Source organism: Salvelinus fontinalis, chromosome 30 (assembly GCF_029448725.1).
Source record: "Salvelinus fontinalis isolate EN_2023a chromosome 30, ASM2944872v1, whole genome shotgun sequence".
NCBI lineage: Eukaryota > Metazoa > Chordata > Actinopteri > Salmoniformes > Salmonidae > Salvelinus > Salvelinus fontinalis.
Window position 1 is genome coordinate 6,656,201 of NC_074694.1, and position 15,308 is coordinate 6,671,508.

At 44.4% G+C, this 15,308-nt stretch overlaps 2 protein-coding genes across 4 annotated transcripts in view; both read left to right on the plus strand.

The window, feature by feature from the left end:
* Positions 1–602: 602 nt before the first annotated feature.
* On the plus strand, positions 603–3,671 carry LOC129828579 (probable vesicular acetylcholine transporter-B). Its single transcript, XM_055889624.1, has one exon. The coding sequence runs from the start codon at positions 1,244–1,246 to the stop codon at positions 2,834–2,836; it is 1,593 nt and encodes a 530-aa protein (XP_055745599.1). The 5' UTR covers positions 603–1,243; the 3' UTR covers positions 2,837–3,671.
* A 1,392-nt stretch (positions 3,672–5,063) lies between these two features.
* The window catches only part of LOC129828580 (choline O-acetyltransferase-like), a 32,646-nt gene continuing 22,401 nt past the window's right edge, over positions 5,064–15,308 (plus strand). Inside the window, exons 1-4 of one of the 3 annotated variants that reach the window (XM_055889626.1) lie at positions 5,064–5,674; positions 6,033–6,126; positions 8,040–8,231; positions 11,382–11,500. In XM_055889626.1, the coding sequence (XP_055745601.1) occupies positions 6,079–6,126; positions 8,040–8,231; positions 11,382–11,500 (359 nt within the window). In that variant the 5' untranslated portion in view covers positions 5,064–5,674; positions 6,033–6,078. Of the gene's footprint in view, positions 5,675–6,008; positions 6,127–8,039; positions 8,232–11,381; positions 11,501–15,308 lie in introns of all 3 variants that reach the window. The other 2 variants (XM_055889629.1, XM_055889625.1) reach the window with 2 other exon arrangements.

Genomic DNA, 15,308 nt, shown 5'->3' on the forward strand with positions numbered 1-15,308 from the left:
GCTATTTTCAAGCCCCCCCCCCCGTATTATATTATTCATGTTTAATATATGGCAATATTATATATTATTATATTATGATAATATAAGCAGACAATAGGCTATGATTCCCTGTATGGGACATAAAGTATATACTCCGTCAGGCAGTAAATATTTTACATAAAAAAAAATGTCTGCAGGTATCGATATTTAATCAGGATGTTTTAGGTTATATTGGAAAGATTGCTGAGACTGGATAAATGCGTACTTTTTCAACAAAGCCAAATCCACAAACTAAGGATAGCCTTCTCGATTTGAAAAGAACGACACACATAGACCTAATTGGACGTATATTAGTTATTTTCTAGCTACTCTATATTGTCAGTATATTAATCTATGGTGATTAAGGAATTGTAAAGAAACAGTGACACAGTCAATCGTCCATATTAGGCTTTCGATATAGGCCTATACATCTGGAATGTTACAGAATATACGTTTATGCACTTCAGGAAAGTCAAGGGTTTAAGCAGTGTGCACTGCTGGGAGGGTTTTCCTGCGCTCGTGTATGGAGGAGTCGTGATGACGCTCACTAATGCAATTTTCTGAATTAGCATAAAGGACGGCAACTGGCAAAGGATCCACTTGGGGGCAAGTTGCTGATGCGTCATAGCCCTTGGTGAAATTGAGAGAGAGAGAGGAGAGAAAAAAATAAACAAAACAAATATCGACAGACCTGCGAGTCAATGCGTAAGTACCAATGGCAACGAAGCCCTTCGTGATCTCAGAACGGAACCCACACGTGCTACAGGTGATACAGTAGGAGATATGAGCATTGGAATCGGACATGTAGGGTCCCAAGTTCCATAAACAACTTCTAAAAACACGTTTCCATAGAAACTTGACATGGACTACTAGAGGTTGAAGTCTTTACACCGTGTAGAGAAGAGCAGAAATATATTTCACTACTCCGGACCATGAATCAGCGCCTAATGTGAGCGCGAGGGGGGTGAAACAAGACCAACCACGGATGAAGCCCGCAGCATCTCGCGCGCTGTCAGAAAAACACACGGGAGGAAAGTTCCAAGTCTGCTGCCCCTTTGTCTTTCGCACCGCGTAAGTGAACCAAGAAACAGCTGCGTAAATATTCAAGGATAGTATTAACTGTGGTGCTGAGATATCTGTGTAAGAGAGCAGAGACGAGAGAGGAGAAGACAACAACACTGCCGTTTTGTATTGACAACAACAACAACAACAATAGCAGATCATCATGGATACAGACGGGTCCTCCGGGCTGGCCAAATCAGCCGCTGTAAAACTGTCCGAGATGGGAGAAAAAACCAAACAGTTTGGCAACAAAATGAAAGCCCCCGACCACCAAAGACGGATTATTTTAGTCATTGTCTGCGTGGCTCTCCTTCTAGACAATATGCTCTATATGGTTATAGTCCCGATTATTCCCGATTACCTCGCTGATTTAGAGCTTGAGCAAGCAGAGCACGTCCACATAGATATACATCAGAATTATTCAATCAACACCACAATGAGCTCAGCCCAAGCTAAAATCAACAGGGACAATTTAGACGTTCAAATAGGAGTACTTTTTGCATCGAAGGCTATCCTGCAGCTTTTGGTGAACCCGTTGTCGGGAACTTTCATAGATCGTGTTGGATACGACATCCCCCTCCTAATCGGACTAACCGTCATGTTCTTCTCTACATGTATATTTGCTTTCGCTGAGAACTACGCGACGCTGTTTTTCGCCCGTAGTTTACAAGGTCTGGGCTCAGCTTTCGCCGACACCTCAGGAATTGCCATGATAGCAGATAAATACACCGAAGAATCGGAGAGAAGTAAAGCTCTCGGTATCGCCCTGGCGTTCATCTCTTTCGGGAGCCTGGTAGCGCCACCCTTTGGGGGTATCCTGTACGAGTTTGCCGGTAAAAGAGTACCGTTTATCGTTCTCGCCGTGGTTTGCCTTATAGACGGGATTCTGCTCTTGACCGTGATCAAGCCGTTCTCGAACAGGAATAGAGACAATATGCCGGTGGGCACCCCCATCTACAAACTCATGATTGATCCTTACATAGCTGTTGTAGCAGGTGCCCTGACAGTGTGTAACATCCCCTTGGCCTTTCTGGAGCCCACCATAGCCAACTGGATGGAGAGCACCATGCATTCAACGAAGTGGGAAATGGGATTATGTTGGCTGCCCGCTTTCTTCCCACATGTTCTGGGTGTCTACATGACCGTCAAACTGGCTGCTAAGTACCCCAACCTGCAGTGGTTCTATGGAGCTTTGGGCATGGTCATTATCGGGGCCAGCTCGTGCACCATTCCAGCATGCAAAACATTCGGCCAGTTAATCGCCCCGTTGTGCGGCATATGTTTCGGCATCGCTCTCGTGGACACCGCCCTGTTGCCAACTCTTGCCTTTCTCGTCGACGTGCGTCACGTGTCCGTGTACGGCAGCGTCTACGCTTTAGCTGATATCTCCTATTCTGTCGCGTATGCCATGGGTCCTATCGTGGCGGGGAATATAGTGCACAACTATGGGTTTGTCCAACTCAACCTGGGCATGGGCCTCGTCAATGTCCTGTACGCACCGGCCCTTCTGCTGCTCCGCAACGTGTGCCAAATGAAACCCTCCTACTCTGAGAGAGATAACCTGTTGGTGGACGATGATGAACCCGAGGGTCTGTATGATACCATGAAAATGGAGGAGCGGAGAGGCAAGAAGAAGGGCTATAGTTCAGCAGGGGACTGCTTGCCTGTGGTGGTGGATGAGAATGGAGGGTTCGACCCGTTTAGAGCACAAACACACGCCTCTGTAGATGAATTCTCTGGTCCAGAGTACAGTTAGAATATTCAGATTACATCTAGAATACTGTAGCAATACTTAGAACGTCCCCGAATCCATTACCGAGAGTTCGAGAATTTGGACACATACCGTTCGGATTTTAGTACCTGCCAAAAGAGTGGGGTATATAGTCACTTCACTCTGTAATGTAGGGCTACTGGTGGACAATATACACATACCAAATCATGATGGTGTGACCCGTTTCCAAAGGTGATTTTATTTTGACTGTAATGTCATGGTCTTTGAACACGTCTTCTATGTATGTAATATGTTCCTTCTGGCCGTCTAATTTGAGTACTATTCTGAAAGGTCTAATACAATTCGCTGTGTGCGCATAACTACTGCAGAGGATTGTACAAAGGTAAATAGATAAATGTATGTAAAATGTTATATTGATATGATAAATACACGACCAACTATCAACGCATCACAAAAATAACTCGCTTTTAGTTTTGTCAACCTATGATTGCGTTTATAATTTCGTTGACATATTGACAATCATTTTAATTTACATTTTTGTAATTGGGGTTTTTTCTTTTCCATATCTAATTTCGAAACGTAATTGTGACATCTGTATTTTTTTATTTAAGTTATGTTTTGTTTTCCTGAAAATGTAGTGTATTATATTGGAATGCGTTTTGTACATATGTGAATATTTACATAGTAAATTATTAAATTGTATGTGTGCCTGTGCATATTTGAGCGTATGCGTGATGTATGCGTGTATTGTCAAAGCATAAGTATCCGTAATAGCTCAAAAACAACTTCCTATATCCTGAGTAGATAGACATATATTAATTTATCGACTATAGTTATAATAAATTGTATTTAAATATAACCGTGTTTTGTGTGTGTCATAATTATTTATAGTGAGATGATTAAACTATATTTTTATCAAAATAATATTATTTTCATAATATTACCAAATAAACAAGTTGATATGAATCCTTATGTAAAACTTGTAATCCCCATGTTGAATAGAAGAGACATTACCCACTGGGTACAGACGTCAGTTCAACGTCTAGTTTTGATTTACATTTGGTTGAGTTGTCCACTAATGTGAATTCAACGTGAAATCAAAAGCAACGTTCACCGTGTCGTTGGATTGAAGGTTAAAAGTTGGGTAAAAAAAGAAAGAAGACGAAATTCCTTTGCATTCAAGAGCTTTTTCAAATCCAGTCAGTTTTCCAAGTTGATTCAACGTCATCACGTTGAATGTTTCTTGTTGAAATGACATGGATACAACGTTGATTCAACCCGTTTTTGACCCATTTGGGACGTTGAAGAGAATATACAATATTTTTTTATCACGACGGATCACGAAGTAATTTAATTAACAATTTTAGTTACAGACATTGGTTAATAATCTCTGCTACAAACATTATTGGCACAATATCTGTGAGTAATTTGGACTTTCGAGTAAACGCTTTGTAGTCAGAGATGTGTGAGAAAATTACAGTTACAAGGGTGGATTGTTATTCAACTCATACTGTAAAGATAATCAACGAATAGTTTTGAAGTACGGGTATTGAATATGATACTTCAACCAACTAATCGTTTCACTGTGGATTTTTATTGATTACATAATTTTTGTTCAGTGCAATTACGCACGAGAGCCAGAGAGCGAGAGTGCGTGTGTTGTGGGTGTGTGAGTGAGAGGGGAGAAAGAGAGCGAAAGAGAGAGAGAGAAACAGAGCGAGAGGGAGAGAGGGGATAAAGAGAGAGGGGAGAAAGAGCGAGAAAGAGAGAGGGGGAAAGAGCGAGAAAGAGAGAGGGGAGAAAGAGAGAGGAGAAAGAGAGAGGGAAGAAACAGAGAGAGGGGAGAAAGAGAGAGGAGAAAGAGAGAGGGGTGAAAGAGCGAGAAAGAGAGAGGAGAAAGAGAGAGGGGAGACAGAGAGAGAAGAAAGAGAGATGGGTGAAAGAGCGAGAAAGAGAGAGGGGAGAAAGAGAGAGAAAGAGAGAGGAGAGAAAGAGAGAGGAGTGAAAGAGAGAGGGGAGAAAGAGCGAGAAAGAGAGAGGGGTGAAAGAGAGAGGGGAGACAGAGAGAGTATGCGAATCATATTCTTATTATTTAGGAATGATGTAGCTCATATATCGTCATGTAAATGTTTACTTGGTTGTGCGTAAAGACATAGCGCAACAAGCTGGCGCTCCGCACTGTCCATTGTTCTGAAAGTTGACATTGTTGTTCTGTGAAAACTCCTCGCAGCAGACGCCCACATGGAGAACGGTTCTAACAATATTGTTCACTCAACAACCAAGTATAAGTAGTCAAGTTATTCTTTGATTTTCAGCTCTCAAACTCGGAAAGCCACCTTATTTCCTAGATCCGACACACTCGATAAAGTCCTACCGGCTAACCCGGCTAGTAGCAACTACTATTTCAAGATCATTTTCCTACTTTGTCAGAGGTGGTCAGGGGGGGATGCAAGGCAAGCTGTCAAATCATATGTTCCACAAATAGATTTCGATGGGAGGAGTTTGCTGCCTGCGGGCGTAAGTACCCACTGGGCATACACTGGTTGAATAAAACGTTGTTTCCACGTCATTTCAATGAAATCACGTTGAACCAACGTGGAATAGACGTTAAATTGACGTCTGTGCCCAGTGGGTAGAGACAAACCCCACCTAGAGCATCTTTACTAAGCAAGTGCTCTCTAAAAGTCAAAGCCTTGCAATGGCTCTGAAGTAGGCGTGGATATCGTGGAGACTGAGACAGAGTGGTGAACGAACATTCCTTCGCGTCAAAGGAGTTCTATGAAAACGGACCCGGAACACTGTCATCTCGTTGCAAACATTTTTGACCTCTTGAGGAGAAAAGGGAAAGCATCCATTGCTCAGGTAAGCGGAAATCGTTTTCCTTCTCCTCATTATTTACTAGTTCAGAAAGTTAGCTGATGTATGACGTGCTTTGTTTGAATGACTTGGAAGGAGACAGCGTCTATTAATACTTGTGGAAAGATTGTGTTGGTGGTTCCCCTGTGTTTATACAATAATGTATTAAGTTTAACAGAGATTCATATTGGTACTAAGGGTTTTAGTTTTTTAAATCTCACTGATAATTACAACTTCACAGTTACTGTTATAAAATCCTCCTATAGCCTAATCAATTTCAGCGTAATCCCCCTTTTTTATTTCTGATGAATGATTTGGATGCACTGGCTTCGTGCAAAAGGTTTAACTTCAACCAACTCTTGAGGGTTTTCAAATGACTTTCACCTGACTGATCCAGACTGGACAACAGCATGCCAATCCTGGAGAGAGAGCCGCCGAAAGGCCGCAGGGAAAGCTATGTAAGGAACGCTATTGTTACATTCCATTTTGTTTCATACTGAGTGTAATGAAGGATTGTCCTTGGTATTTTACCATCAGTTATTTCTTAATAGCCTTTATCTCTGCCGGTATATTAAAATGTAGGCATTATCTGCTTATAAGGTCAGAGAAAAATATGTTATTCAGGTAGTTGCAAAAGCAATAGCTTAATCGATATTAATTTATTGATTTAGAATCCAGCATGTAGAATCACGTTGCTTGCTTTACTTCATTATTTTCATACTGTTGCTGTTTTGTAACATTGTTGTGTGTGACTGGCAACATGCTGAAAGGCTATTTCGGGGAATTCGTTTTGTACAGTAATTATGTATTTATTGTTACACATTTGGCTTGCTCTTGTTTGTTTTTAAAATACATTTAGTGAGAAGGGTTTTTCACAAGTGGATTACAGAACTACTTGTCTAACTAACTGACTTTATCATTGGAAAAAGTATGGAGCAACAACCTTGTAAACCACTGCTAGTGTAACCGATACAGGCGCTATCCGTGGTGCTGAAAAGAGCATGGTTTTGAAACGCGAATATTTCTACTGTGTCCTTGTGCTGACCGCTAGGGGTAAAAAATAGAGAATTGACAGGCTGGAAGTACTACACTTGTATTATCCCAAACGGAAACTATCAAAAAAAGTGACGCAGAATAAAATTAGACTATTTCACACTACCTACCAAAAACAAAGAGTTGGAATCCGTGATAGGCCTACAATGCACTCAAATTATTTTTCAAATTCGAAACCTATTACATATAAAGGTCAATTTATCCAGGCTATTTAGTAGGAACATACCAACTAAATCACCAAAGAAAATGCAGTCCCCGTGCATAATTGCAGCAACAGAGATACGCATTCTGCGAATGTTGAGAAATCCGAGAAGTCAAAAGGTTCTCTTTAACTTTTCCGTTGCCCGAGCAGTTTAGTCTATGCTACCAGAAAGTACACAGCAACATTGGTTTAGGTTATGATGAATATGAACGAAGCACGTGCCCGTGGAGTGAATCTTCAGTTGCCCACTGGGGATCAATTAATAAGTAAGCCTAAAAATCAATTGAATTCAGAACGATACGATTCTAATGTATCTCCCCGAGAGTGGCCATTTTCTTGGAGCAAATTCCGAATTATAATATTACCAACGTATGCGTTCAATCATACCTGTTTCACATGTGATGTAGGTAACCCACTCTCACAAGTTACATTGACCACAATAACAGACCGATTCCAACATATCGGACCAAACGAACAAATAATTAGTCAACACACTACTAACTCGGTAAACATTTCATTTGCGTCTTAATTCAATGTAAAATAACCTTAGCTGTTTCGATCAAAGGCATTATTTTCGTTTCCCACAGGACGCTGTAAAATTAATTCTCGACGTGGCTTCAAGCGGTTTGAATGAATAATTTACTCAGGTTCTAAGAATGCTAAAGATAAACTTCAGGAAGCAAATAAGAGCTGTAATGCTCAGACTAATGAATAAATGCCTACAGACAGGACAACAGCTTCCTCAGAATGATGAATAAATGCCTACAGACAGGACAACAGCTTCCTCAGAATGATGAATAAATGCCTACAGACAGGACAACAGCTTCCTCAGAATGATGAATAAATGCCTACAGACAGGACAACAGCTTCCTCACACTGATGAACACATTTTGTCCTTTTCGGTGCAGCCTCAATGAGTCAATGTTTATCCCAACCATTACAATAACTGCCTACCCTTTGAAATATAGGCTTGGTTAATGTACAGTAACAACCATTTTTGACACTTACTGATGTAAAAAAGGGCTTTATGAATAAATTGGATAGATTGATTAATTGCTTGATAGATGAGAGGAGAGAGAGAGAGAGTGTGTGATTGATTGATCTCCACAACACTAGGTCCTGCCCAAGGTGCCTGTCCCACCCCTGAAGCAAACTCTGGACATGTACCTGACCAGTATTAAACACCTGGTGAAGGAGGAACAGTACCGGCAGACTAAATCCATTGTGGAGAAGTTCGGAGAACCAGGCGGCACTGGAGAGCTGCTGCAGAAGAAGCTACTGGAGAAGAGCGACAACACACACAACTGGGTAAACTCCCTCCCTAGCAACACACACAACTGGGTAAACTCCCTCCCTCACAACACACACAACTGGGTAAACTCCCTCCCTCGCAACACACACAACTGGGTAAACTCCCTCCCTAGCAACACACACAACTGGGTAAACTCCCTCCCTCGCAACACACACAACTGGGTAAACTCCCTCCCTAGCAACACAGACAACTGGGTAAACTCCCTCCCTAGCAACACACACAACTGGGTAAACTCCCTCCCTAGCAACACACACAACTGGGTAAACTCCCTCTCTAGCAACACACACAACTGGGTAAACTCCATTCCTCACAACACACACAACTGGGTAAACTCCCTCCCTAGCAACACACACAACTGGGTAAACTCCATTCCTCACAACACACACAACTGGGTAAACTCCCTCCCTCGCAACACACACAACTGGGTAAACTCCCTCCCTCGCAACACACACAACTGGGTAAACTCCCTCCCTAGCAACACACACAACTGGGTAAACTCCCTCCCTCACAACACACACAACTGGGTAAACTCCCTCCCTCACAACACACACAACTGGGTAAACTCCCTCCCTAGCAACACACACAACTGGGTAAACTCCATTCCTCACAACACACACACCTGGGTAAACTCCCTCCCTACCAACACACACAACTGGGTAAACTCCCTCCCTAGCAACACACACAACTGGGTAAACTCCATTCCTCACAACACACACAACTGGGTAAACTCCCTCCCTAGCAACACACACAACTGGGTAAACTCCCTCCATCGCAACACACACAACTGGGTAAACTCCCTCCCTAGCAACACACACAACTGGGTAAACTCCCTCCCTAGCAACACACACAACTGGGTAAACTCCCTCCATCGCAACACACACAACTGGGTAAACTCCCTCCCTAGCAACACACACAACTGGGTAAACTCCCTCCCTAGCAACACACACAACTGGGTAAACTCCCTCCCTCGCAACACACACAACTGGGTAAACTCCCTCCCTAGCAACACACACAACTGGGTAAACTCCCTCCCTAGCAACACACACAACTGGGTAAACTCCCTCCCTCACAACACACACAACTGGGTAAACTCCCTCCCTCACAACACACACAACTGGGTAAACTCCCTCCCTCACAACACACACAACTGGGTAAACTCCCTCCCTCGCAACACACACAACTGGGTAAACTCCCTCCCTAGCAACACACACAACTGGGTAAACTCCCTCCCTCGCAACACACACAGCTGGGTAAACTCCCTCCTTCGCAACACACACAACTGGGTAAACTCCCTCCCTCAGACAATGTGCATCCTAAAAGGCATCCTATTGCCTAGATAGTGCACTACATTCAACCAGAGTCCATAGGGGTCTGGTCAAAGCTAGTGTGCACTAACGGGAATAGGGTGGTGTTTGGGAGGCAGACAAGACCCTCTAGCAACTCTAAGCATTCAAATCCATGGATATTCTGTTAGCAGTATGGGAGTAATGAGCGATCTATTGTCTCTCCATGCTACGTTTGTACTGTATTGAAAATAGAAGTCAGATCTGGTGTGGGGTGGGAATAGTCAGATCTGGTGTGGAGTGAGATGCACTTTACCCTTTTGCTCCCAGATGCGTAAAGCACGCAAAGGCAGTCTGCAATCCTTCTAGTGTATACTTCAACTGTTACGTGGAGTGGAACAGGGGAACCCAAGAGCAGACTCAGACGAGGAGACTGGGATGAAGTAACTAAGGTATTTATTGAGACACAGGGAGAGATGGAGTGCAGGTCAGGAGAAGCTCGAGCGGGTTGCTGGAAACCAGGTGCGGAGGCTGGAGCGAGAGGGGTTGAGACAGGACAAGCAGGTCTGGAGGGGAATCCAAGGTAGTAGTAGAGTGGGGAATACAGGACAGAGTAGCAGGATGACGAGATGTGGGACTGGAGACAGGGACCAGAGTCAGAGCGGGCAGAACAGTAACGGAGAGGAAAACAGCGTCAGACAAGGAAAACAAGCACAACAGGATCTAAATAGTAACAATCGGCTAGGAACGTAGACTGACTGAGCAGAGATTACGATCTGGCTGTGTGGCAGGACTGAGTATTTGTAGAGGTCTTGATTATGGAACAGGTTGCAGCTGGTGAGGATCTGCTCTAACTCCAGCACACCTGTCCCCGCCCACACAATCACACACAGAGAGGGAGAGGGAGAGAGCACTGGGGGAGTGGCGGCAGGTCAAGGAGACACAGAATGAGCAGTAGAGGGTGTTGCAGGAGCAGATGTGACATCAGCATAACTTAAGGGTGATACATTGTAGACCACAAGTAGAAGTCAACATTAAAGTGATACATCAGGATAACGGAACAGTGTGTCGGTAACAGAAAGATAAACAATGTCCTTTTATAGCCCATAAGAGACCTGTCCATACAGACTGTCCTTTTATAGCCCATAAGAGACCTGTCCATACAGACTGTCCTTTAATAACCCGTTGGAGACCTGTCCATACAGACTGTCATTTAAAACTCATTAGAGACCTGTCCATACAGACTGTCCTTTAATAACCCGTTGGAGACCTGTCCATACAGACTGTCCTTTAATAACTCATTGGAGACCTGTCCATACAGACTGTCCTTTAATAACCCATAAGAGACCTGTCCATACAGACTGTAGAGTCTCCACACTGTGATCAAAAACACAATCAACACCATAAATGGCCCAATAGACTTGGACCATCAATAACAGCTGGCATTGGAAGGAGGAAAGAACTGAAGCTAACAAAAAGGTGGGGAAATAACTAAAACTGTGGCCATAGATCAATCAGACATGCCACTTGGTGTCTGCGAGACCCATCCATCACCAGCCACTCAGATGATCAGTCAGTCCTGAATTAAAGCAGTGAACTGATATCTATCAATCTCCCGCTCCACACTATGATAATCATTGTGAACACTGTATTCTCTCTCTCTCTCTCTCTCTCTCTCTCTCTCTCTCTCTCTCTCTCTCTCTCTCTCTCTCTCTCTCTCTCTCCTCTCTCTCTCTCTCTCTCTCTCTCTCTCTCTCTCTCTCTCTCTCTCTCTCTCTCTCTCTCTCTCTCTCTCTCTCTCTCTCTCTCTCTCTTTCTTTCTTTCTTTCTTTCTTTCTTTCTTTCTTTCTTTCTTTCTTTCAGGTGTATGACTACTGGCTTGACGATATGTATTTGAATCAGAGATTGGCCCTACCAGTCAACTCCAATCCTGCCATGGTCTTCCCAAAACAAGACTTTAGAGATCACAAAGACTCACTCCGGTATGTACAGTACACTTGGTGTCCAAAATACACTTCATAAAATACACTTCATAAAATACATTTCATAAAATCCACAACATAAAATACATTTCATATACTTCAGAAAATACATTTCACATAATACACTGAATAAAATACACTTCATAAACTTCATAAAATAAATTTCATAAATAAATTTCATAAAATAAATTTCATAAAAAACACTTAATAAAATAAATTTAATAAAAAACACTTCATAAAATACATTTCATAAAAAACACTTCATAAAATACACTTCATAAAATACACTTCATAAAATACACTTCATAAATTACGTTTCATAATCACAACAAAGTACTTCCTGAATGTGAAATACACAGTAATGAGGGTGCTTCCTTCAATGAGGGGGATGATGCAGTCATTTTCTCAATCAGATTAGTGCTGGTTGAATGACCACGCATTGAATTACACTTGACAAGAGGGAGTAATGGACATAGTAATCTCTGCACCCAAAAAGAAAACAGCTATTCAATGACTAGAGATGATGTACATGAACTAGGTACTCAGAGGAGAAGATGGATGATTTGAACTATGTACTCATGAGAAAAGGTGACTCTGTACCGGTAACACCCTGTATATAGTCTCCACATTGGCTCTGTACTGGTACCCCCCTGTATATAGCCTCCACATTGACTCTGTACCGGTACCCCCTGTATATAGCCTCCACATTGACTCTGTACTGGTACCCCCCTGTATATAGCCTCCACATTGACTCTGTACTGGTACCCCCCTGTATATAGCCTCCACATTGACTCTGTACTGGTACCCCCTGTATATAGCCTCCACATTGGCTCTGTACTGGTACCCCCCTGTATATAGCCTCCACATTGACTCTGTACTGGTACCCCCCTGTATATAGCCTCCACATTGACTCTGTACCGGTACCCCCTGTATATAGCCTCCACATTGACTCTGTACCGGTACCACCTGTATACAGCCTCCACATTGACTCTGTACCGATACCTCCTGTATATAGCCTCCACATTGTCTCTGTACTGGTACCCCCTGTATCTAGCCTCCACATTGACTCTGCACCGGTACCCCCTGTATATAGCCCCTGTATATAGTTTAATTATTTGTTACTTTTATTTCCTATTTTCAATTTTTTACTTATCTATTGTTTTTTTTACTTAACTTAACTTAACTTAACACTTATTTTAATTGTTGGTTAAGGGCTTGTAAGTAAGCATTTCACTGTAAGGTCTACACTTGTTGTATTCGGCGCATGTGACACATACAATTTGATTTGATCATTTGAACTAGGTACTCACGAGAGAAGGTTTCTTTCCTCCACAGATCAGATCAGTCACTTATTTCCTTCATTTTTTGTATTTTCTAATCTTGAATCCCCGCCACAACTACAAACTGTTCCACTGTATAATGGTAAATACAACATACGGTAATACAACATGGTATTATACTGCCACCTACAATGGTTGCTGGTGCAATGCAATACATGGCTGCTATGCTTTCTACCCCGTACTGTAAAAGTCACACTTGGTTGAGAGATTTACAACAGTGTTTTCAGCAGGCATAAACCAAACCAGATCTCCCTCAGATTTACAGGCTGCAGGACATGGAGGGGATCCTGACTCATCTCTTCTCTGTATCGCTGCCTCTCTTATTAAATGAGCTGCGGTCTGCCAGACAATGCAACACAACACACACACACGCACGCACGCACGCACACACGCGCACGCACGCACGCACGCACGCGCGCACGCACGCACACACACACGCACGCACGCACGCACGCACGCACGCAACGCACAACACGCACACACGCACGCACGCACGCACGCACGCACGCACGCACGCACGCACACACACACACACACACACACATGCGCACTCACACACACGCACGCACGCACACACACACACACACACACACGCACGCATGCGCACTCACACTCACTCACACACACGCATGCGCACGCACACACACACACACACACACACACACACACACACACACACACACACACACACACACACACACATGCCTATCCAGATCCAGACTGTAACTCACCGTCAGGTTTTGTCAGCTCATGGGTGAGGTAAGTGAATTCTTTCAGGACCTTCAGAACAGCCTCCTAATAGACTGACGGAGACTCTAATTAGATTGGTAGTGACAGATCCAAGCAGTCCGCTGAGACTGGTTGACTGTCTAGTTGGCTGCCCTCCTCCTCCCCATCCTCAGCCTCCATATACAGCGGTGTGAGACTGGTAGACTGTCTAGTTGGCTGCCCTCCTCCTCCCCATCCTCAGCCTCCATATAGGGGTGTGAGTCTGGTAGACTGTCTAGTTGGCTGCCCTCCTCCTCCCCATCCTCAGCCTCCATATACAGGGGTGTGAGTCTGGTAGACTGTCTAGTTGGCTGCCCTCCTCCTCCCCCTCCTCAGCCTCCATATAGGGGTGTGAGTCTGGTAGACTGTCTAGTTGGCTGCCCTCCTCCTCCCCATCCTCAGCCTCCATATACAGCGGTGTGAGACTGGTAGACTGTCTAGTTGGCTGCCCTCCTCCCCCTCCTCAGCCTCCATATAGGGGTGTGAGTCTGGTAGACTGTCTAGTTGGCTGCCCTCCTCCTCCTCATCCTCAGCCTCCATATACAGCGGTGTGAGACTGGTAGACTGTCTAGTTGGCTGCCCTCCTCCTCATCCTCAGCCTCCATATACAGGGGTGTGAGTCTGGTAGACTGTCTAGTTGGCTGCCCTCCTCCTCCCCATCCTCAGCCTCCATATAGGGGTGTGAGACTGGTAGACTGTCTAGTTGGCTGCCCTCCTCCTCATCCTCAGCCTCCATATACAGGGGTGTGAGTCTGGTAGACTGTCTAGTTGGCTGCCCTCCTCCTCCCCATCCTCAGCCTCCATATAGGGGTGTGAGTCTGGTAGACTGTCTAGTTGGCTGCTCTCCTCCCCATCCTCAGCCTCCATATACAGCGGTGTGAGACTGGTAGACTGTCTAGTTGGCTGCCCTCCTCCTCCCCCTCCTCAGCCTCCATATAGGGGTGTGAGTCTGGTAGACTGTCTAGTTGGCTGCCCTCCTCCTCCCCATCCTCAGCCTCCATATACAGCGGTGTGAGACTGGTAGACTGTCTAGTTGGCTGCCCTCCTCCTCCCCATCCTCAGCCTCCATATACAGGGGTGTGGTGGTGTACGTGTGTGTGTGGAGGGGGGGTACTAGTGTGTGTGTTGGGGGGGGGGGGTATTAGTGTGTGTGTGTGTGTGTTTGGGGTGGGTATTAGTGTGTTTGTGTGTGTGTTTGGGGGGGGTATTAGTGTGTGTGTATGTGTGTGTGTGTGTGTGTGTGTGTGTTTGGGGGGGGGGGAGTATTAGTGTGTGTGTATGTGTGTGTGTGTGTGTGTGTGTGTGTGTGTGTGTGTGTGTGTGTGTGTGTGTGTGTGTGTTTGGGGGGGGGGGGGAGTATTAGTGTGTATGTGTGTGTGTGTGTGTGTGTGTGTGTGTGTGTGTGTGTTTGGGGGGGGGGAGTATTAGTGTGTGTGTGTGTGTGTATCCCACTCTGTATATTGATCGGGGGTTTGAACACAAAAACACTGAGATAGAAAACACCAGGGCAGATTTACTCCCTTCTGGAGACACACACATACACACACCACCCACTATCCACACACACACACACACACACACACACACACACACACACACACACACACACACACACACACACACACACACACACACACACACACACACACACACACACACACACACACACACACACACACACACACACACAGCGCTGCTCT